General features: G+C 40.8%; 1 protein-coding gene across 3 annotated transcripts in view; it reads right to left on the bottom strand.

Annotated features, from left to right (window-relative positions):
* PTPRK (protein tyrosine phosphatase receptor type K) overlaps window positions 1-25,619 on the bottom strand; it is a 382,880-nt gene that overhangs the window by 172,844 nt on the left and 184,417 nt on the right. For all 3 annotated transcript variants that reach the window (XM_058802159.1, XM_058802160.1, XM_058802161.1), the window contains exon 6: window positions 22,406-22,580. In XM_058802159.1, coding sequence (XP_058658142.1) covers window positions 22,406-22,580 — 175 coding nt within the window. The remainder of the gene's footprint in view (window positions 1-22,405; window positions 22,581-25,619) is intronic.

The following is a 25,619-nucleotide window of genomic DNA, read 5'->3' as shown; positions in this document are numbered from 1 at the left end:
ACTGCAAGCACCAGGAAACTTTCTCTCATGGGACTTGCTATCCCTCTGATAAATGTGAGTTTGGGGCATAAAAGAAGCAGTTTTGTCAACTCAGAGGAATGGTGAAGCTGCCCCACTGAACTCTATTTAGGCTTCTACCTCTCATTACATATAATCTTGCCTGCTCTCAAGAAAATCTTCACTGACTCATTACCTTCCTCCCCAACCTGTAATGAATGGAAAGGCAAGCTGGACTTACAGAAATGTTCAGAATAGATGCACATAACATTTTTCCAAGCATAAGAAGCACAACACAGCATTTTAACAGTTAAAAAAATCCCCTAAACCTTCTCCTTTTCATTTAACATAGTGGTTTTCTTTCCAAAATTTACTAGAATTTTACTCTAAGTTCCTTGTCACTGTACCAAGAAGTCAGTGGTCAGCAAGATTTGTATCTCTAAGTTCTTTCCACTTGGCACAGCCTCTTTTCCCAGCTTCTGAGGCACATTCTCAGGGTGCAAATCCTTCTCCTTAGTACTTCATTCAGCCAGTGAAAATTCAGGAGCTAGGCAATCCTAAGCATGAAGTCGATTCTGGCTTTTTTCCAGTGTTCAAATAATCCCTTTCTCAGGGCCACACAAGTACAGGAAACCTATTTTAGTTAACTTACAACCTATAATAGTTAACTTTGCTTACAGTCAACAATATAGAGGTGCCACAAACCAATCTCATGCACACATATTTTACACCTTCCAAGTGCAGTGACTTGTAAATTGAAAACAGAATAACTCCATATGCACACAAAAAAAAAAAAAAACAAAAACAAAAACAAAAAAAAAAAACAACAACAAAAAAAAAAAAAACCAACAAAAAAAAATCTTTCTCCTTTGGAAGGAAATGAGCTAGAGAGGCTGAGGTTAAGACTGCATTTCTTTATGGGGAGGAAAGGGTGTGTGTGTTTGTGTGAAAAAAAAAATATTAAAAAGATTAAAAAGTTTATCCAAATTCAGAAAATAGCTGCAAGAAAAAACATTTAAATTAGTATTTCCAAAATGGCTTTTTGATTTTTCAGCCTAGTACATGTAAGGCACTAGATAAAAAAGGGGGCATTCAGAATATAATTTGTGAATATAGACAAGACACTCAATCTCTCAGCATAAGGACATTCCACATCCATTCCTCTTGTCGGAGTGGAGTGAGAATTTGTGCAGAGATTTTCCATTTCCAAGGACAGCACCTTACCCTAAAGGTTCAGATATTCCCAGGAGTCTCTACAACCCTCCTTTTGAGGCTGAATCATTTCTCTAAACGTTCACTAAGTCATATGTCTGCCTACAATGCCAGTAAGAAAACATGGGGTTTTAGTGATGGCTCCAATTAAAGCAGCAATAGCCTTATCTGCTGTGCTACATAGCTGCAGGTATTTTGTGAATAGTCACACCCAGCTTTTCTTGTTTTCCTTAAGATGCTGCAGAATTAAGAAATAAAATGGCAAATAAAGTCAAAGCTGATAAATACAAAGCAGTGCACTGAGCCTTATGAATCCCTTATGGAGTCTAAATCAGTATAATCAGTTGGAAATAATATTTCTCTGTTGGGAATTTCAAGACCACGTCACTTCAATTCAGACAAAAAGATAGTATATCAGTGATTATTAGGAACAGAACACAAAAAAAGCATAAGAGCTTGTGTGACTGTGGAAACCCATAATGTACTGTCATCTAAAATAAACTGTATAGGTCTGGTCTTCCTATCTCTTGCCAGATGAGCTAGAAGAGAAGACACAGAAAAGGCCAACAGAAGTTATTGAAGACCTAGGACAACTTCCTATGCAGAGATATTTAATCAATCTGCAACACTCAACATGAAAGAATCATGATTGAAGGAATACATGCTAGATGTTTATGAAATGACAAGTGGCATGAAATTGATTAATATGGAATGGCTTGCTGTTTCTTGGAGTGAAAATACACAGCAACTTTGGAGGGAAGTACGTTCTTCCATTAATAGCCAGAGCTAACTATGAGAACTTATAGCTCCCAACTGAGCAAAAATACAACCCCAGAAATTATTTGACAAATTTGTTGAAGGTTTGTCATAGATATTACACACATGATTCACTGATATAGTCTCTGGCTCAATAAATCTTAACCTATAGATTGCTAGATGCTCAGCGATATATGGAGTGCCTCTCTCATTCTTGCATCTCTCCCTAAGCCTATACATTAAAAAGATTTTGGTCCAACAGCAATGTTTTCTGAAGTCACTATCATGTTCTCTAGAAGTAAAAAAGACAAGAAACTGCTGCTAGCTGTCAAGCTACTCATTGAATATTGGACAATATTGGAAATAACCCATAGACTTTGGTCCATGTAATCCATATAGATGAGTGCCCTCTTCACAGAGCTACTAATGATTCAACTATTCTTTTCTTTCAGTGTGGATGGTGCATGGCTGTATGGTCACATTTCCTTCACATTTAATTATAAATTATCAATATTTCTTTTTTTTTTCCTGATGCTTGAATGGAGAGCTGTAGGTTTTAAAACAAAAGCTACTTAGTAGAGCTAAAGCTAACCAATGGAAAAGAAATTAATTTTTGGTTGATTTACATCTCTGAATGGTTAACATAATATAGATGCAGTAAGAAGACCATAATTATGCTGTACCTTCATTAAGTCATTCCACACACATGAAGTTTTTTTTTTCATATCCCATTATAGCTTTAATGTGTGGGGAAAATGATCAGCAAAGGTAAACAAAGTCAACAAGTAAAATAGCTCATTTGAACTCGCTCAATTCTTCTTATTGCAGGCCAATCCATGAGTAATACTGGGGCTTACAACCACTAAAATACCTTAAGAAAAATCTACCACTTTTCTACACAGCCTCTCCTGCCAAAGTAAAATGTTTTGCCCTGCTGTCTGCCTTTGTTTCCCAAGCAGTTAGAATACTTACCTGTACTTCCCCCCCAAGGTAAGTATTCTAACTCTGTGGTGTTTATACTTTTCTTGGCCTGAATAGTCTATCATTTCTTTCTCTTCAAAAAAATGGGTAATGGAAGCAGGCCAATAGCATTGCTGAAGCTCAAAGTACCCTTTAAAAGCACTAAAGAGACCAAAACATTTTCCCTTTGCTGTGTTGCCTAATTTTTCTCAAGTTATTTAATGAAGCGTTTCTCTTCATGCCCCATTTACACCATATAATAATCAATCATTAAAAAGCCACAAAACACCTGTTATTCCATCTATGAGTCCTCATGGCATTTTTCTCACCCAATTTCATAATCTTTTGCTATTCAGTACACTATTTTTGCCTTTGTATTGTCTTTTCTATGAACTATGACACCTTACATTGCCCTCTGGTTGCCTCATTCCTTTGAAAAGTCCTTTCAAGAAACTTGAATTACTTCCAATATTGCAATGAGTCACTTTTTCTTCAGTGGAAGAATATTTTTTAATTTAGATGCAACAAATGCTTTTACAAGAATGCATTTTGGCTCTGCTTTTTTCTTTGGGTGAAAATTTCAAATACGTTTCAGAGCAGCATAGTGATGTGTGCATAGCTGTCTATATTATAATTCATTTAATACTGCTGATAAAACAACTACACTGAAATGTTTGCTTTCCCATGCTTTAATTACACCTGTACAAATCATAATAGCTTACTTCATTAGTATATTGTTGAAAAGCCACTCCAAGTGCTATTGTATTCATTTTTAAAATGGACTAATTAGCATTGTGAAATTAAACTAAATGTCCAATTCAAGAGAAATATCTTTCATTTCCTTTTTGTTTACCTTTCTTTTTTTCTGGTTGATTCCTTCCTTTTGCATCCCAAGTCCAGCTGTTTTTTCCCATAACAACCCAAAGATGAGGTTTACTGCTGGTTTTTCTATTCAGGCCTATTACATTAAGGCCTATCATTCTGCCATCTGGTTATCTCGTCAGCTATGACAAGATAATGTGGGCTTGAGGGAACATGCTTGTATCTCCTGTCAGCCCCTTTCTGTTATATCAACTCCTCTAAAGGCGTGTTCATACAAGGAAGCTGCTACCAGAGAAAACCCCCAAGACAACACCATTTATCTCAGGAACCATTCCACACCACAATTCCCAGTGGGCACGAAGATTTTTGCAGCACAGTGTAATCCACCTGCAAAGCAGGCTGAGGATGCACTTTAACATTACATCTAAGCCAACCCAAAATGACCACATCATCGTGGGGAGTGAACCACCACCTCTTCTCTGGTCTTTTCACCTTTTCCAGACCAGTCGTTCTACTACTTGTAAACTAGTCAGACACAAAAACACCCACTTCTTTCAGCAGTGTCAGGTTCTTGGTTTTTTTTTTTAATTTAGCCCTCCAGCCAGCTCACTGAAGAGTGGGCCAAGCATGCTTCTGAGGTGAAAGAAGAGGAAATAACAAGTCACACGAAGTAGGAGAGAGAAAAGAGAGGCAAGACCATGTTTTTTGTTGCCTCTGCTGTAACATCAGATGCTGTTGCACATAAACAGACATTGCCCATACCTACATTTAAGGAAGGATCCAACAAATAATTGGTGCATGAATCTGGTCATGAGGCACAGAATCAGTCAAAAACAGGGCATGCAAGACATTCCTTCACAGATTAGGAAGCTTCAATAAATTATGGCAATATGGAGATGTATTTTTCAGAAATGAGGTTGAAACCAGACCAAATGGTGAGTGACAAGTTTCAGCTCTTTACTCAGTGCAAGTCCCTCTAGAAGGCTTCCTCTGTAACACTATGCTATGAGTCAAAACAAGATTCTTGTCATTGAAGAATTGCAAAATTATTCCCACTCAACTAATTAAAATTCCAGAATCCTGTGAAATCTTTAATCCACCAGAGGAATACTGTGAGTTCTGCTAAGCAGGTGATAAATCCCAGCAAATTTTGGTAAGGAAACCTCAGATGCTAAACCCCTGAAAGTCATCAGAGCTGGAAGTGCAGGAAGGGCAAGAACACTGAACTGACACTCACAGGAAACAGACTGCAGGTACCTGGTCCATTAATTTCTGTTAATTGCCTGAGAGCTCAACTTAGCATCATTTGCTTCCACTTGGCATCTGCTTAGTCAGTTGGCCAAAAGGCTGTCTTCTTACTGAAATATAGTTCATCTTAATTATCATAAGTCCTAATGATGCAAATGTCTTAGGGGATAGTCTCTATAATAGGGTGACTGTTTGCACGTTCTGTTTGGCACACACTTTCCCCTGCCTGTCCCCTCCATTTTTTATAATGCAAGCAATAGCACCTGTACAAAACATGCAATTTCAGAGCAAGAATGCTGTCCTCCATTCATGACATATTTCTAAAAAATTCTTTGTTCCAACCTGAAAGAACTGACACACAACTAAATTCCTGCTTCAGGGTTTATTTTGGTAAAGGGAAGCAAGATCTGGACAAAACAAAACATTAACCAAACCATTCTTATCTGTCTTCAGCTCCAGAAAGTTGCTTAGTCAAATTCTTGAAACCATCACTTGATTTAGCCTGAATAAAAATCCAGCCTGTGTTCTCTCTATCAGTTCTTTAACCTCTTATAATATTATTCAAAGAAGAGGCTAAAGCTCTTCCTGGAACAATTGAAAGTAAAAAAAAATTAAGATCATTGTGTTTCTAGTTGGGAAAATGTCACTGATAATGACAGTAATTTGAAGGGGAAAGAAATGTCACTAGAGTACAATCCTTTGTGTTGCACAGTCCACATACCTAGTTGGAGGTCAAATAGATATTGGAGGTGTTCCCAGGAAAAATAAAACTAATTAAATATTTCTTTAGGCAGCCATGTTGAAAGAAAAATGCAAGAGGAAAGTCAAACATATTCCTAAAATGGCATTAGGAGATAGCTGAAGATAAAGAACTTGAGCAACAAAAAATAAAAATTAAAAGGTGGAGGCAGCTTCCCACATAACACAAAGACAAATCTCAGGAAAGAAGTCTGTAAGCCTAAACTCAAAATACCTCTTAAACATGTCTGCAGCCAGCCAGAATACAGACGCAGTCCAATTTTTTTCTTGAAGTGTCCAATTATATCCTTTTGGAAAAGGAGCTATTCTTTCTAGTAAAACAGACAGTTTTATCACCTTTCAATTACCTCATTGTCATTTATTGGCACATTCTACTGGGCAGCATTTTCTCTGCTCCACTGATAGAAGTAGCAACCAACACGTAGGGCACAAAAGATGGCAAACGTAAATCACATTGCAGAAAGTCCAGAGGTGCAGAGGTGCAAAATAGGGGAAAAAAAAAAAAAAACAACCAAAAAAAACCCCAAAAAACAAACAAACAAAAAAAAAACCCCAGCAAACAAAAAAACCCAACAAAAAAAAAAAAAAAAAAACCAAAAAAAACAAAAAAAAAAACCACCAGAGAGGGTATTGGCAAAAGTGAGGATTGCAGCAAGCTGTATTTGTGAGACCTTTCAGATGTCTTCTCCTCTTCAGTGCACTAAGGTGGCCAAGTACCATGCTGCATGCATTCAAAGCAGGAACTGTGCCTCAGTATCACATATTAAAAAAAACAAAGGAAAACAACAAACCATCCTGCAACTGAAAATGTCCAGCTGCTAAAATGAGCTGTGCTTCATACACTGCCAAACAGCTGCTCCTTTCTATCTCAAATAAAAAGAAGGGAAAAATATTGCAGTGGCTGGTGATGCAGCCCACAGATCACAAGCTTGATCACACTAAATGTATCTCATTTTTTCTAGGACATGCATGTGTCCCGTTCAAGAGAAGCAGAAAGTTGAAGAATAAATCATTAGTCAAGACATTTCCAACTGCTGTCAACACAATTCAAAGTCAGAGTGAAGTTCAAAGCATGCATTAAAAGTCATGAGACTTCAATTTCAATTTTTAAGCCAAAGAGAAACATCTAGTTTACCCCATCTCCCTTCAAAAGCAGTAGCCTTTATATCTCCAGTTGTTAAAAAACAGAACTTATGTTACCATGAGGATGTCAATATAAGAATAAAGCTGAGATTTTCACATAAACTCAGAACAGCAAATTCATCTAAAAATGTGAAACAGAAAAAAATATTTTTAGACTTAATCCTGATTGGATGGTGAAATAGGTCAGGTAAACAATACAATATATTATTCTTGATTTTCTCAGGAAATGAGTAAGCCAGTTTACTAAAGTAAGATAGCTTTACTAAAAACACATATGGCATTGACGCTTTGAAGTATTTTACCTTGTGTCCACAAACAGGTAAAGTTCTATCAGGCTTACAGCATCTACCACCAGATAGGCACAAGGAGCAAAAAGTTAATATAAATATTGAAAAAATTGAATAAAAGATTCATCTAGATTCCACAAACTATAAGATGCTTGGCACATTCAAGTAAAGTTCAAATTATTTTACCTTATAATTCATTTATTATGGAAAATTCCAGACAAAATCTCTAAATTGAGCAAAGTATTTTTCCTGGCAATTATTTATTCAAGTTAACCAGTTCAAGCAAATTTAGAATAACCATTATTAATAAAATTAGAATTCATTGAAAATTATCTCTGCTTTATAAGCCTTGAACTAACACTATGCAATGTCTACCTTTCAGACCACATTGATTAGGGAGTGTGTTCAGAGAAGGGCAAACGGGCTCATGAAAGGTCAAGAAAACATGTCTTATGAGGATCAGCTGAGGGAGCTGGGTTTGTTTAGCCTGGAGAAGAGGAAGTTCAGAGGAGACCTCATCACTCTCTACCACTGCCTGAAAGGAGTTTGCTGTGAGGTGGGGACTGATCTCTCCTGCTGTGCCTGTAGTTAGAGGACCAGAGGAAATGGCCTTAAGGCATTAGAGTAAGTGGCCTGGGAAGGAGATGGAGACACAATCCCTGGATCTGGCACTGGGTGATGGTTTGAGGGTTACAGTGGTAGTGTTGAGTTGATGGTTGTATTTGATGGTCTCAAAGGTCTCTTCCAACCTTGAAAATTCTATCATTCTGTGATTTTTTTGTACTTACATCCTCCTTCCCTGAAGGAAAAATGTAACATTAAATTGACTGTTGAGAGGCTTTTCCCTACCATCCCTACTGACCATTCTCATTGGTGTGTAAGGTTTCTAATATAAGTCAATTCTAAGCATTTTTATTCCTAAAAAAGTGCTCTCACTTTTCCTAACACTGTTCACTGAGTTTTGTCTCTGTTTAGTCCCCAAACCCATCAAGAGAAATTTTCTCTTTTATTTAATAGTAAAGAATTCAGAAAAATAAAAATTTTACTTTTTACCACATACAGACATCAGCTAGGATGGTACACTCAAAGTGTTTGGTAGTAGAAGGCATGCCAAAAGGCTAAGAAAATGGACACAGAATAACTATATGAATTGTTATAGATGAGGTCCTGGAAACAAAGAAGTTTAAAAAGAAATAACCACTAAAAATTTTGAGAAGAGATGAGAATTCCAATATCAGTCCTAATGCAATAGTGCCATCCTTCCTCATGAAGGAAGTAGGACACAGACTGTGCCATTAGCACTGTGAACATAGCTGGGGAACAGGGGAGAGAAACACATTCATTTTCCTTGTAACACTCATTAAATGTTCTCCAAGACATGCCTGTTAGCAGCTCCGTATCAATCTCAATGACAAGCTCTCTAGTAAACCAACACATCCAAATTCAACACTGCATCTCAGCAGGAAGAAATCTATCTTTCTGCATGTAGCTAAGCTTCCCTCTTCTTCAGGAGAGGCAGATATGTTTCTCACTACTTTCTATATAATTCTGCAAACATTCCAGCAGTTTACACTGCAGAAAAATCCTGCAATATGAATTATTAAACAGACAAATATTTAAAACTCCTTAGGAAAGAAAACAATTTCTATCCAAACTACTGTGAGCAAACTTTTTGAAATCTCTTTAAAATTATCTTCAAATAACTCCCCAACCAAGATGATTAAAGGTCACTGGCACATTGCAAAGCATATTTTTATGACATAAATTCCATTATAATTGCAACAACTTCTCCAGCAACAATTTAGACATAGAATCAAATTATCCATTTCATTTTCATTTACACCTCATGGGCTAGATCATTTATCATGTTTCATGATAATGATCAGAGGGCACACAGAAAGTGATTTCTGGAGGTAACAAATTACCTATCGTATTAGCACAGCTTACAAGATTCTGTCAGCAGGTACCACACATAAATAAGAGGTAATTAAATTCACCATGTGCAGGAGTGTTTGATATGCTGCCTGCTTTCCTAGAAGCTGGCAACAAATCTGGGTTACTAAATTCAACATTCCAAATTAGCTGCTTAAGTACAATAGTTTAGCTCTTCATAACACATCAGGAATTATTATGCCACTAGAACACCAACAGGTAGACAGCATGCAGTGGGCTTAAGATCTGGAGACAAACCTCTCATCATTGGGTATTATTGCTTCTTGCCACTGAATCATCCATCATGTCTCTGAGACAGCTTGGAATGATAGTGCCAGACCCTCACAGTACTGCTCCTTGAACTCTGTCTCATCCATCTTTTGCATCATTCCCCATTTGCAGAGAAGTATCATCTCCTTGCTGCAAAACTGAGTGTGAACCTGTAATGCCTTTAACCTGCAGTGCCACTCTAATAGTAATTGATTTCTTTTTATTGCAGGGACGGTGCTCACTGAGACTACGTACAGCTGCTGAGGAAGAGAGATGGCCAGAATGGTACAATGCAAGCACCTCTGTCCTTAGCAGTTTGACCTGTTTTCAAGGAAATGGCTATATTTTCATTGCTAGCTATTTTATAATGTGTGTACATTTATCAATATATAAAATTGATACATATATATAGGAATATATATGCAGTTTGTTTTCCTGCAGTTCAACTACAATTTAATAGCAAGATTCACTCAAATGCAGCTGAAAATAAATGTCAGTGTGGATTCATTTTGTATTTTTGTTAAGTGATTCTGCATTAGAGCACTGTTAGATTTTTAAATACCTACTAAAGCACACAGGTGCACCTGCATTAAAAAAGCAACTTAAATTAACTCTACATTGATCGTGGCAAGACTTCACTAGCATGATGACTTGTGTACCATAAACCACCCAAGAGTAAGCGTTTTAATTCAGCCTCGTCTGAATGCTGTTATAAAAGTTTAATAAATCAAAATGATCAAAATGCCCCCAGTGGCAGGTTGGGATTCAGTTTCCAATTCAAATTCCCTTTAATATATGGCTTCTCTGACATCCTGCATTTTCTGCCACCTATGTTGAATTCCAAATGCACTCCTTTTCATCATTACCATGCATCTGCTCATCGGCAGCCTTTTTAACAACTCTGCACAATACAGAGATGTCAAACCTGGAGGGGTTTTCCCCTCCCCAAAACTGGAAAATGATGGCAAGTAACGGAACTTTGTCTATACTTAAGTAAATATTTTAACCTCCATGGTAATGTCAGTGGCATTTAAGCTGAGAAAGACCATCCTGAGCTGCAGTATTCAAATGAAATATTTGATTTAAATAAATGTAGAGACAGACCAGATACTGGAAGGGAAATTATCCAAGTGAAATACAGCAGTGATGTGGTGGGGCAGTCTGGAGACATCTCTAATTATTATGAGAAAAATCACTTTACTGCAAATGATCTTCATGTCACTGTGCTTGGATAAAAAAGCACAGATATAAGAAACAAAGAAACCCCTTTTATTTCCTCCCTGAAGTGACACCTGCCAAAAGCTTTCCCCTGGCCTCTTTTTTCCTTTGCACTGACTCCCATCAAGCCTATAGTCCAACAAGCATCCCACTGTTCAAAGTGATTACATTTTTATTTCCCAAACGCTTTATTTGGTGTTTGGATTCACTTAAGTAATTTCACAACAAGGAGGCACATGAGAAAAGGGCAGAGGTATAGGAGAGCACCTAAACAGTGTGATGTCACATCTGTGGTATCGCCAGCAACACCATTTTGGATCAGGCTGAATGAAGCTGCATCGTGTCTTGGCTTTGCTGGATTAGGCAGAGCAGGTGAAACCCAGTTTATGCTGCCTGTAAGGGGCCTGATAATACCTGGTCTGCCTCAGAGGCAGGAAACCCATGAGGAATATTACCTAAATGCAGCACAAAGCCTGACAGCACAGAGCCAAATCCTCTGCAACTGTGAGCCACTTGGTCAAGATCATCCCAGGTCACCACCCACTATAGGCTCCCACTGATTTTCACTGACCCGGCAGCTGTATTTATTTTGCTGCCAAGCCATGGCAAGGTCTCCACAAGAGCTGACAAGAACAAGTATCAGTCCACTGCCTGGCAAGCAGGGAAGGGCCCCTTTCTGGAGATTTGCTTTGAAAGCACATTCCTGCTTGAAGGTTTACGTAACATGGTCAAAGACAGCCATCAGAAAACCAGTCAGGCCTGCTACATGTTCTTTCCTGGACACAAAGTAGTGTCACACTTAATGACACACAAAATAGTGTCACACCTACTAATTAGGAATTAGAAGGTGTGACAGAAGAAAAGCTGTACGTGGTTCTAGCTGTGATCAGATGCCTAGAAATGCAACTATATTGAGATATAGAAAAGCAGTCCTCAGAAAAGAGCAGAAGTAGACATGCAAACATCAATCCAGCTAATTGTCAGCATCCCTAGCCTTCCTCCTCCACTGTTTTCTTTTTTTCTGATTTCCACCCAGAGCCTGTGAAAAGAGTATTCCCATTGTGCTTCTTGTCACTGGGTAGAGAGCAGAAAAGGGAGGACTTTCACAGAGTCTATCCCATGTGCTCTCATGCAGGCAGTATGGAGCCTTGCAGAAAACACAAGAGGAACTCATGCTGCTTGGACTTGTGACTAAAAGTGCCACAAAGCATCAACATCCATCATGGATGTCAGGGAAAAGCATACACCAGGCAAGGAAAATTATAAATAGAAAATGGCCCTTGCACCATGTGAATTAGGTAATCATTAATCTGTTCTGCAAGCTTTTGAGTGAGAAACTAAGGCAAAACACCTATGTCCAGGCTGAGAGGGTATTGCCCTTCATTTGGACAATGTCTGAACCACAGACCCCTGGGACAGAAAAATCCTAAGTCAGCTGTTGTTGTGTGTTGTTCAATTCCCTCAGTTATTTCCCCATTTTATGTATTCTCCCCCCAGTTTTTGTAAAATGGTTCCTCCCTCCCCTGACTTTCCCGCCACTGCCTCCCTTCACAGTTAGTCTCCATGGTTACCCCCTTCCCCCTCAACAGTCAATCTTCCCTGTTATGTAATTACCCCTCCTTCATTCTCTTTATAAGTAAGTTTTTCCTCCTCCCCGGGCCCAGTCAATCACCCCCCACTCCTCCCAGGTTTCCAGAATCTTCTCCTCTCTGGGGGCTGTGGTTGGCTGTGGTCCCGGGGCCCCTCCTTTATGTTGTATTTATTGGTTCGTCTCCTTTGTCAGTTATGTTTGCACCCTTCCTAGATTGGCTAGTTGGGCTCCCCTCCTCTCTCCACCCCTTCTTTTTAAAACTGTACCTCCCCGCTCACTCCTCGCCACTTGCTGGTTGGCACCCTCCCTTCCTGTTCCTGCCATCGAACCACCAATAAACCGGAGTTAGCCCCCAGCCTGTGGTCACCTCTTTCTTCGTTCCACTGCGCTTCTGTCCACACCGCGCATCCAGCTCAGCCTGAGGCCAAGACGCCAAAGGGGGCTGGCAGTGTATGCGCCGGGGGTTTCAGCCACCTCCCTCCTTACTCCAGCTAGCCGGACACTTGGGCCAAATACGCCCTCGCGCAGGTTGGCGCCCAACGTGGGGCCTGTGAAGTGGACATTCGGATGTCTGATCACTGACTGGACCCCGTGGTGTGGGATTTACAAGTTCCTTTGGCCGTCAACCTACCCCAAGGTGGTAGCAGGCCCCTTTAAGGGCAGCGCTCCCTGGGGATCGGAGTCGGGACTCCCAAGCACCCACCGGGACGACTCCAGGAACGAAGACCCCCTCGCCTTGGTTTTTGTTGCCACTTCAATGAGATTGGTAAGTCCGGACCCCTTCTCCCTGGGGACTTTCCGGGCTTCCCCTTCGCCTTTTTAAACTCTCCCCTAGGGGTACGGGCCCTGCTCTGGGGACCTGCCCCCCACCCTCTTCCCCATAACCCGGACTTTATTGTTTTAATTTTCCCGTGGGGGCCGGACCCACCACCCTATTTCCTTGTCCCTCACACCTTCTCCCGGACTTCGGGGCGGTGGGAGGGTGGAGGCTCGTTGTTTGCAGCTCGTTGTTTTAGTTTGTGTTTTTCCCCGGGCGAGAGGGGAGTGACATCGGTTTCCTTTCCCCCTTTCTAGTAGTGAAATTCTTTGCTGCTAGAAAGGTGCCATGGGTGCAGGCTTGGGAAAGGAACAGAAAGAGGTTTATTATTATGTTAAAGGATTGTTGTTGACTGGTGGGCATAAGGCGCCCAAACCAGAGTTGAAATTATTGGTTAAGTGGGTCTTTTCGAAGTTCCCCAATGCCTCCTCAGAAATTGTCAAACAGCCACGTTTTTGGACAGCCGTTGTGGCCAAATTAAATGAAGCAGTGAAGTCTGGGGAGGCAAAACTGGCTAACGTGGCGTACTGGGCTGGTGTTGTGCTTGCCACTCTCCGCCCAGTAGGGGAGCCGAAGAAAGGACCCGCAAGTTCTGTTTTGTCCCCTCGTTCCCCTCGTTCGCTTGCCCTTGTCCCTCATTCCATTCCCTCATCCCATAGGCAGGAGCCCTCGAGGGGGATTTTAAAAGCCGACAAGAAGCAGGGGGTTCCACCTGCCCCTGCTCCCCCTCGACCTGCTCGGCCTCCCCCTTCGAGGAGCCCTGGCCAGGCTTCTCTTCTTCCCGGCCCCTCTGTCCCTGTCCCCAAGTCCCCAGTTGTTAAACCTAAGGTTCGGTTTGTTGAAGAGTTTGAAGATGGCTCCCAGGGTGCCCAAAATGGCGCCGGCCACATGGCCGTTCCCGCCAGGGCCCCTTCTCTTCCCCAGAACCCCTTTCTCCCAAATCCCAACCTCTTTCTCCCTCCCGACCCAACCCCTTTTTCGGTTGCCCCTCCCTTGTACCCCTCCACGGCCCCTCCCACTGCTCCCCCTGCTAATCCCACCCCTGCCCCTCCCTCATATTCTGCTCCTCCCTCGACCCCTCACGTTCCTCCGCCCACAGTTCAGCCCTCTACTGATCCCGCCCCTGTTCCTCCCATTCAGTTGGCTCCTCCTTCTGCTCCTCCCATATCTCCTCCCCCAGTCCAGCCCCCCGCGGACCCCTCCCCTGTCTCGCCTTCTTGTTCGGCTCCGCCCCCATGTTCCACCCAGGGGGCGGAGAGGGGTGGTGTGCCGTGCCCGCCCCCTCGTCCCGCCTCACTATCAGGCCCCGCCTCAACCTCTTCCGGTTCCCACGCCTTCCCTTCCGGTTCCCACGCTTTGTGTTCCGGGGGGGCGGGGGGGGGAGTGGATGACCGGAGGCCGGGGCAGGCGCCCTTGTTGGAAGCCGCCCCGGTTTCGTACACCCTAAGTGGAGAGGGGAGTTCTCTGGCACAGTGGGTGCCTTTAGCACCAGCCAGGATCAAGGAACTGTGCAAGGCGCAGAAGGACTACTCCCGGGAGTCTGAATACTTCCGGGGGTTGCTCCGTGATGCCCTTGCACGGAGAGACCTGGTGCCCGCTGACCTTAGGGCTCTCTTCTCCAGCTTAACCGGCCCTATGGAGTTTCGGATTTGGGTGGTGGAGTGGAGGAGGGAGATTGTGGAGGTTCTCCCAAATCTTTGGGGGAGTCCTACCACTTCTCATGACGCGGACGGCCTGATAGTGCAGGAGGAACATCTGTTGGGCAAGGGGCAATGGGGCAGCCCAGGCTCGGGCTCTTTTCCCCCAACATCTGGTGGAGACGGCTCAGGCTGCGGAGCGAGCCTTTTTCAGGCTGGCAGTCATCACCTCCCAATGGGAGGAAGACGAAGTGCGGCAGGGTGCGCAGGAGCCCTACCTGGCCTTCATCGAACGCCTCTACCGCTTCGTTGAAGCACAGGTGTCCGGGGACCAGGAGAGAGAATGTATGCTGAGAAAAATGGCATACTACAATGCCAACGCGGAATGCCGGAAGGCAATTCGGACTCTCCCCCGGACTCCCCGGCCCACGGTGGAGGCAATGACGGAGGCGGTAGTGGCTCACGTTCCACTCTCTGCGCGCCCATGCCGAAACTCCATAGCCTTTGCCGACCTCCCCGAGCCCGAGCCGTTCGATCTTGAGGCTGCCCCCGCTGCTGGGCCACCGACACCAGGGCCCGGCAGAAGAACAACGGACACCCACCCCTGCCACTTATGTGGCGAGATTGGGCACTGGATGCCCCAGTGTCCCATGAGGTCAGACTACCTTAATTTCAGGAGGCAAAGGGAGAAGGAGAAGCAAACAGCAAAAAACTAGATCAAGAGCGCAGCCCCTCCCTGCGCGCTGATAAAAATGCGGCGGGCAAGATAACACCACGTGGGGAGGAGGAAAAAATTACTTATAAGGAGAATGAAGGAGGGGTAATTACATAACAGGGAAGATTGACTGTTGAGGGGGAAGGGGTAACCATGGAGACTAACTGTGAAGGGAGGCAGTGGCGGGAAAGTCAGGGGAGGGAGGAACCATTTTACAAAAACTGGGGGGAGAATACATAAAATGGGGAAATAACTGAGGGAATTGAACAACACACAACAACAGTCAGCAAAGGATGCTTCTACATCTACCTTTCTCTGATTCTCTGCCCCAATCACTGGCTATTGGGGCAGGACACAGAGCTACAGGACTTGGGGTTTTTGCTCTGATCCAGATCAGTCAACTTTAAGTTTGGAGAACACATTAAGAAGATGTGTATCAACACTGAAATTGCTAGTTTTTGCCTAATGAAAAGGTTAATTTAGCTATGTCAAGCAGTACAAAATTCATTTCTTATGAAGTAAAAGCCAAATATGTGCTTTATATTAAATGTTTTGGGTCTTCCTGAAGAACACATCAGAACTACTGTAAAGCACCAGCTCACATTAGAAAAATTTCAAGAGCCAGCTGGAGATGAGACAGCTCAGGGAGATATTGCCAATGTGCATAAACACCTGAAGGGAGGGTGCAGAGAGGACAGAGCCAGGCACTTTTCAGTGGTGCCCAGTGACAGAAGAGGAGGCAATGGGCACCAAGTGGAATACAGGAAGGTCCCTCTGCACAGCAGGAAACATTTTTTCTTACTGTGTTTGCCTGAGAACTAACACAGGTTGCCCAAAGAGGCTGCAGAATATCCATCCTTGGAAATTTTCAGAAGCCATCTGGACATGATCCTGGGCAACAGGCCCTAGGTGATTCTGCTTGAGCAGGGTGAATTTGGTCCAGATGACCTCCAGAGGTGCCTTTCAATCTCAGCCATCCTGTGATTTTCATTTCAAATGTAAACCTGTGCAGCCAAGATTGCTCAACACAGAAAGATGGAATGGAGCCTATGCCAAATACCTGGTCTTTCTATTACCTCGTGTGAATCAGACTCTCTGGCTTCTTTGAAAAATCCTGTCAAAACTATTTTCTCCTGCTTCTCCAGCAAAAGCAGTTTTCCTACACTTCCTGAAGAAAATGAGCAATGCATCTATTGATTATATAAACCAGAGACAAACATTGCCTGAGCAAAGGAGGTGAGCAGAGTTACTTCCACAGAAGAGTTGCCTGAGCAGAAAGTGGAGCTGCTATTCTTTCTGATATGTAGATGAATGATGAAACTGAGACTCCTATCTTGTTCAAATTACTCATTACGAGCATAAAGACTTTCTGAGGCATTTCATTCTTTTTATGTAAAGGAGGCAGGATTTGACTTCAGGGTGAAAGCCTCTCTTTACCTGCTGTAAGAAACAGAGGATTGAAAAATAGGAAGATTCACATGTTAAACCTACTTAAAGAGGACAAGATCTAAATACAGTAGAGAAATTAAAACCAGAGAATGCTACAAAAAGATCAAGTTAATTGGATTCTTGACTCTCTGACAAATGCTTATACCTAAATATACACTCTAAATATAATTTTCATTTTACTAGCAAGGTTTAGAGAAACTTCACAAAATAATTTCCGTCTTTCTCTAACTACTGCAAAGTAATCACGACATTATCATCTGCTCCTCTTGCAGGGATACAGCCATGAGAGAACTCGGCTTCAATTAATGAGGAAACTTGAGAGTATAAAGGAATTTTGAAGATGAGTTGAGTGCCCAGAAGAGTACCAGTATTAATATCAATACTCCAGGAATGCATCTTATGAACCAAGAACAACAGCCACAGGGGGCTTCTGACAAAAATAAAGTATTTGCATACCTCTATTGAAGTCTGCTGATGATTCAAAAGGAAACTTAGCCAAGGTAGTGGTGAAAAGCCCACAGATTTCAATAACTTGGACTGCAAAATCTCTCTCCTTAATTTCCTCTCTGGTCTGAAATTCAGTAAGTTCAGAAAAACACACACCAATGGTCCTCCTCAAGACCTGGTGAAGATACAGTCCAAAGCCATTGTCTCTTGGAGACTGAACTTCTGAACAAATTACAAAGCATCTCTAATAATCTAAACTGTCTAATATTTGTGATGGTGGGTAATATCACCAGAAGGGAACTTATTCTTTTTTACAAATTTCCTATTTATCAGAGAACTTTATAATGAAGGACAGAAACATGGGGCACTTTGTAAAATTGGTATAAAAATACTTCAGTCCATTTGCAAGCAGGGAATATAAATTCAGGCTACTTGATGTATTTACTTTTTACCTGTCACCTAGTGCTCTCCTTGACATATTTTTACGTCTGTTATACTGAACAAATAAACCAAGTCATGAAATTGAATACACACATCTGAAGCAAGCTTTGAGATTTCACTTATTTTTCCAGACAAAACAAGCACCAGTGAAATTTGGAAAGTGCATTTCAGTCCACAGCTTTCTCAAATGGAAATATTTCAAAGCTTTCTTGTAAGAGAAAAAGAATAATGCTCCCATGAGAATTACTTGCCAGGAGCAAACTCCATCTTCACAGTGTTCTAGCATCACCAGGAACCAGCCAAATTACTAGCTTTCCTATATGAAATCCCTAAAGAAATTCAGACAAGAAAGGTAAAAAAATCACTGCCAGGCTTGCGTAACAGGAACTGCTTCTGATGGCAAACCAGCCCATAAGGCTAACAAAGAGTCAAACATAATCACACATCCCACCAAAACTTGAACCTGATGACTTAGAAGAGAGACTGCTTGCAATGTCAAATCAAACACAAGAAATAATGATATCCATGAACTCATACAAACAAGCCAGATGCCTAGAAACAGGTCAGTTCATCAGAACTTTGGATTTTTGGAAGAACATTCAGAAGACGGTAGAGGAAAACTGCCTTTATCTGCTGTGACTAACTTGGATTTACCAGGTGCATGAAGACAATTCCATATTGTAACTATAATTCAAGGCAGAGACCTCCCCTTGCTTTGAACCCAGCACAGAAGAGATGTTTTGGTTGGATGAAGAAATGTTAAAAAGAAAATAAAAACATGTAGTAAAATCATTAAAAATTGCTGTAATTTATGGCTCAAATAAAACTTACAAACTTATCAGTAGAACCAGAACTCTCTACATTATTATTAACAAATGATACATTTGAGTCATACATTTCAAGGTTTTTAGCCTTTATTTTTCTACCTTATCTTTAATTCTAAGAAACATTTTCTTCCAAATCATATGTGCAAGATCCACTACATAAAATAAAGTGCATCACATTTCCTGCTGATTTTGCAGCATGTAATACCATGATATCAAGTTTTGTACAATTATTTTTCTAACAACGTGCAGCTACTTTGCTAACTAACCACACGAGAATGTAACATCAGCCACATCCCCATCTCACACCCTCTTTTAACATGCCATGTCAACTAAGAAGTTGATCACAGCTGCTGAGTTGGACACTACCTTGTTTCTTCATGCACAAGGTAACTTTTCTGGCAAATACTGACAACTTCAGACAAAGATTCCAGTACATTTTAAAGAGCACAGAACAATGAAGCAGTACAAGGACTGATTATGGGGCAAAGCTCTCTACTGATTGAAGATCAGAGCATTTGATACTGCAACTGGGAAAGGCTACACAGTTGTAAAAACATACACATGAGCCAGGGCACAGGTAATCTCTTTGGACACTTCTTTTAGGCACAATTGTAGGGGTCTACAATTGCACACTAAGCAGCACAGACTTTGAGATACACTTGCTCTCAAAAGTAAGTAAGAAACAAGTGAAAAAGAAAGAAACCATCGGTGGCTTCTTGTGCACTCCTACCTATCACAGATACTACAAATACTGTTTCTTCCTCCCAGCATCTCCTTCAAGTTCTAGTGCAGACAATCCTGAAGACTTCAAGAAATGCCCTTCCCAGAAATTGCCAATTTACCAGGGAAAATATAAATAGACAATTAATCTGATGGACATATTCAGGAGGGTAAGTCAACTAACAGTAATGACAACACCAAACTTCCTGTAAAAGGAAAGGGAAAGTGAAAACTCCTTCCACACACATCCAAGAATAATAGCAGTGCCATAGAAACCATGTAAAAAAAAATCAATACAGTGCAGCCGCTGAGCTGGGGCTGAAGACCAACTCTATACAAAGGTGAGCCATTAAATCATTGACTGGAACTACTTTTGGTAAAATCTCATAATTTAATTACAAATCCTATCCTAGTTCAATTTTTCTTAAAAAAAACTAATCAGAGTAATTGAGTTACCTCTTTTAAGGTCTTGAAATGTATACCATCCCTCCCAGGTAACTACATTTGTAATAGAGTTTAGAACTCCACTAAAAGTAATTCTTCTGCTAAAGCTCAAAATGAAATAAAGATGTTTCAACATATTGTACATTATAGAACTGGAAACTTTCATTGCTAATCAAGCCTAACTTATAGTTTGCTTACCAGGAAAATATCAGATGCCTCTATACCTGCATTATGTTATCACATGTCTGTATAGACATGGGATATATCCCAAGATGTATCCATATCTTGGCCAGGAATGCAAAGGTTTTGAGTTACTGTGCAACAACTCCTGTTCCTCATCCCTCACTCTCTAATAAACAGTGTTGTCAATAAAGTTTGGCTTCTACAAACCAAAGACCCTATCGTTACTCAGAATTATCTGGAAGCAATACTATAGCCATGACAAAGTAAATTGTGTTCTGTCGTTTTTTTCCCCTCCTCTGGCTGTGAGAACACACAGATCAATACTCTTCAGTATGAGAATTCTGCAGTGAAATTTTCATTTGTTACAAACAGCAACAAAAGGGCCCCAAGCATGCCCTGTCACTTCCAGTTTAGAAGGAAACGCACTAATAAACTCTTCCCCCTGGGTCATCTTTGACAACGGGCAATACTATGCCAGCTCTTATTAAAGGCAATTCATATCAGTGGCCCAAAAATTTCCTCTAAAATTATCATCTTTTGTATCCGTGTAGCAGGATGTCAGCTTTAAAGTGCCACTGAGATATAGGACCTGTCATTATGGTTAATTTTCAGCACAATTTTAACACCAGGGTAGCTGATCCCTAAGGGTATGGGTATGCTTTTTTGGCTAACAAGATTTATTTAGCAGTTATCCAGACAAACAAGAAAATATATTACTGTATATTGCTTTTCAAATACATCAGCAAGCAATAAATCTAACTATAAAACATATATCTTTGTTCTCTACCATGATGTCAAATAGATGAAAATGGTTTTGGAAGGTTTATCTTTTAGGGCATTTTAAAATATTTTTTTATTTATATATGTGTATATATGTGTGTGTATATGTATATTCAAAAAAGAAAATAGTTAAGATTCTTGGACTTTCAATAAAAAGCACACAAAAAGTAATATTAACCTTAAAATAAAAAAAAACTCTATAGCTGCTATATATATATAGCCAAATACCAAATTTATTATTTGAGCCAAAAATATGCTGCTATGAAATTACCTAAGATTTTCAGCAAGACAATATGATGCATTTTAAAAGATGGTACTATGAAATTGCATATTCTTGTTGGGTTTTTTATTTATTTATTTGAGACAAATAGTATTCTTAATACTATTTTACTGTGTTTTTATACTAGAAAAAAAATAGAAAACAATTTATTGGATAAATACACTTATTTGCCCAGCCTTTATAACAACAATAGTCTGTTTTCATGCCTCAACAGGACTTATTTCAATTTATTAGGATGAAGACCATCTTTCAGTTTCCTAGACAAAAGGTGCATCTAACAGAATAAAAAGAAGCTCTTAACATGTTGTCTAAATCTTTGTATAGTCAGCAAGGCCCATTTTTATTGATGTTTTATAGCAGCCATAAAACCTGGTTGACCTCAATCAACCAGTCTCCCAGGGAAAATACCTCTGCCAGCAAATACCAGACAAAAAATAGGTCAGGGCATTTCCTACCCAGCTTTAATTTCTACAAGCTGAGGACAAACTTGCTTGCCCTGTCCCCGTTCCAGATGCAGTGTCTGACTACAAGGTGCCAAACTGAGCAAACATTCCATTGCTTCACCAATGAACCAAGCAAGAGCCCACCATGTGTTGGACCCCTGCACCCACCTGGCCAAAACAGGCCCTCCACCAGACAGCAGCCCTACAAATTATTTCTGTACACCTCTTCTTTTTTCCCAGTTAAAGAACTGTAAACTTCATCACAACCAAGAATGAAAAACGAAGTTTTGGAGGTAACATAATTAGGTAAGAAGCGGTTCAATAGCCTATTCCAGGCCATAGAACACACAATTTTGGAAGTGAAAACTGAGCTTCTATGTTCAACCACATCCTTAGCCAGTCAAGATTACATGTTTCCAGAGCAAAAGATGGAAAAAAGAAAAATCTCCAACTTGATCACACCACAAACGAGCTATGGTTGTACACCAACTGGCTTTTGAATGAATTCCAACCAAAAAAGTATTTCAAGGAGGAAAAGAAAGTTTGCTTTTCTTTCCATTTACTTCTGTACTGGAAATCATCACAGAACATCTCTACAATGCTCCCAGTAGTCTTTGGGTAGGTGAAAGTTTACAACTCTTTTAATCTACCTGTCTCCCAGGTAACAGACCAATGTATTATTTGCTCTACTACCAGTATGCTCAAGGCAAGAGATTTTAAAAGGGAATGGTAACTAGTTATAGGTGGAAGCTGATTTGCACCTTAGGTTCAACAAATAGCATTCCCAGAAAAGCGTGCACGCACATTCCACACACTGTGGGATCCGGGTTTCACACAGGTGCATTCCATGGAAAGCAATTTTAAGAAGGTTTGCAAACCAGTCTTTCAACTTATGCGAGTTTCACAGGGCTATCTTTGTGTGATCGTTTCAGAGCAAGGCACGTGTAGGCTAAATAAAAAGTGTAAGCAAAAAGCACTGGTATTTAAAGCATTTAACTGGATAAAATGAAAATAAATAAAACTTTACCTCGAACAATAAGTTGAGCAAAGTTTGAGACTCCAGAGCCTCTCTCTGACTGAGTTACACAGCGGTATAAATCCTGGTCGGTTTTTGTCACCTCTTGCAACTTAAAGGTAGCTGCAAATCTTCTGTGATTAATATTTTTAGTCTGAGCAACTGGAATATCTTCCCCATTTCTTCTCTGAAAATAAGAGTAACCAAGGCAGAGTTAACTTAAAACATATAAAAGACATTTATCATTATCATCATACAAAGAAGACACAAAAAGCAAAACCTCAACCCAAATGCACTCAGACCATGCTACCATGCATTCCATGGTAGAAGAGCTCAGTACTGAGGTCCCATCAAGAAACAAACAGTACTCAACACTGTTTGTTTACTCAATATCATTTCAAAATCAAGTTAGCAGTGAAAAGTACCATGAGGATTTTGCACTGGCACAAAAGCAGGACCATGACATGCTCAACTGCAACTGCCTTATAGCTGGAATCATCCTAGGACAGCCCAGCAGTAGCAGTTGTACTCCTAAGAAAATTCATTCAACTTTAAGCAGATTTACAACACATACACTGGGTGTATTGTAAGATATATTTAAGCAAACCTGGCATTGAGTGATTTCAAAGGTCTGCAACAGCTCTTTTTTCACCAACCAACCAATGTTTCCTTTTTAATGCTACCTTTTATCTGTCCAAGTTCAATACCTTCTAAAATTTTAGCTTTGTTATACTAAGCACCACCTATCCATCTAAAGCTAGCTGAAATAAAAAGTGGAGGGCAGGAAGGCACTAAAAGAGGAATAACACAAATCTAATTTAAAGGAAGAAGCTTAGAGAGTTCTTAAAAAAAGCATAGCTACCACAAATCACTGAAAAATTTAATCTGTCTGGAGCTGCAGGGCCAGGTGACAGGTCAGTAAGATAGAAACAGTTTGAGCTCTTGTGGGATCATTTTTCCTTATTACCATTCACATTAAATGCTCAATTTTGATTTCAATTGAAAAACAGACCCTCCACCAAAAGTCAGCATTAAAAAACACCCAGAAATATGCACAAAGAGAACAAACAATGTCACTGCTCCCTCCCATGGATCAACTGCATGTTATTTCCTGACCAGGGTAGAGTTTCTGAGCACTCAGCATTGCTCAGCCCCTGGAAAGATGGCAGCATTTGCTTGTAACCACTCATTCTGCTCAGCACATAGCCAAGTGTGACCTCTGCAAACATTTTTAACTCTAATCAACCCCTTGAATGAGAAACTTCATTGAGGTTTTAAACTCCAAGCTTTCTAACACCAGAAGCACTACAGCTGAGCCACAGAATTTAACAACCTGAAAGCCTGTGGCAAAATACAAAGGGCAGAAAAAGGAGATGATTTAATGCTGCATGTGTATATCAGGCAGCCTCGTGTCACAGGCAGTACTACTTCCTAACACTTTACATCTACCCTTTGTCATCCCAGCATGGGCTAGTCACTTGAAACAGTTTTGTGGTAGACTAACCAGCAGTCCTTGACCACTGAAACAAGCATTCAGTCTAACTATTAACATGTTTAAACAGATTAATTCTATTTATACCAAGCAGGCAGATTTCAGTCACTCACATTCCAGTACAAAGACCATGCCATTATCTTTGCCAGCTGCAGGTTTATTGGTGGGATTTTCTCACTGCAGGAAGACACCATCCAGTTTCCCACACCCAGCCACCCTCTGCCATTTTCTCAGGTGTGAGCTCTGTCTGCAGGGCTGGGCCAGAAAGAGCCACAAGGTACCAAGAGCAAAAACAGATTTCCAGAACAAAAAGGCACACAAGACACTTCCAAAAGGTACTCTTATTGCTCCTCCCTAAAACTATCATCATCTCATAACAGCCACAAGCCTGGTTATCACAGGAGTGGTTTCTGATTAGGTGTTCCCAGGGCAAAAGCAATCGATGTTGGGCTCTAGGACACCTAGACCAACAGTGGTGCCACCAGCAGTGACAGGCACAGGCTCCATCCTCAGCTCTGTGGGTACCTGACTCCGATTTGGAAAAATTAAGGACCTTTTCTGATGCCTGCAGATACTCCTACACAAGGAAAACCTTATTGAACTTCAGGAATCAATGAAATTATTAAATTTCAATATCAAGGAAATGAGAGATGATGTTAAAGGCTTTATTTCAGTGATAATTAAACAACAGTAAAATTATTTTGTGAGAAGTGCACCTTCCTGTACAGCTAGATGGCTTCTTTCGATAGAAAATACTAAATTTGAAAGCAGGACTTTCAAGCCTTGCACTCTCCACTCTCCTCCCCACCTCAACCCTGCCTGCCCCCCCCCCCCCCCCAGTACCAACGAAAGGTTTGGACTGTCAGAAATTTTACTTGTTTTTAATTTACTTAATTTTTAATATAAACCTTGGATCTAGTGCCTTGAAATAACCAAAATAAAGAAATCTCATGGTACTTTCTTCCTCTCAGGCTCATCCTGTGCCCTGATGGCCTTGCCACATCATAGTCACCCAGCAGAAGGAAACCAAATTCTCCCCTAAACACAAACTTGCCATATTATTGTCAAAAATACCAAGCAGCCAATAATAAACCAAAGGTGTATCTTTAAACCTTATATGATAGCAGACTTGACAAGCAAACCATGTAAATGCAGTCATTTTTGCTCTGCTATGAAGGGAAAATACATATTAGGGAGGTCTCTAAAATGAAGGACTCAGTTTCAGTGAGTCCAGCTCTTCAATTGGAATGCCAAATGCTTAGTCTGCAGCAGAGAAGCACATCCAAGCTACACTATATAAAATAATTTACACTCTGAAGATGAGAACTTGCTTACTTAAGCTCATCTGCATGTTTCAAGTTGAGCAACAAACTGAATTTGGCTTCTACTTAAAATGAAAAATTAATTCACTTCCAGAGAAATCAATTAAAATAAAATTTGACAAGCTTTACAGTTCTAGAACACCTTAGATTCTCTTTATTTATATCAGTGACTTCCTGCCCTATTATCTTACAAGACTTGGAGCAGTTGCTCTAATTTCTCTGAATCAGAATTTGTTTCTTGGGAAACAACTGCACAACTACATTTTCAAAGTCCTTCTTCATGTATAGATTATCCATTAGAACATTTCTCCATCATTAAAATGATGAAAAGTTCAAACAGAAGAGAGTTCTCATCTAAAAATGAACGTTAAAGAAAAAGCCCTGCATTCATTTCAGTGAATATGCCTTACAC

This window comes from Ammospiza caudacuta, chromosome 3 (genome assembly GCF_027887145.1).
Source record: "Ammospiza caudacuta isolate bAmmCau1 chromosome 3, bAmmCau1.pri, whole genome shotgun sequence".
In the NCBI taxonomy this organism is placed as follows: domain Eukaryota; kingdom Metazoa; phylum Chordata; class Aves; order Passeriformes; family Passerellidae; genus Ammospiza; species Ammospiza caudacuta.
Note: the sequence above shows the minus strand (reverse complement) of the source record. Positions and strands in the feature narration are given on the sequence as shown.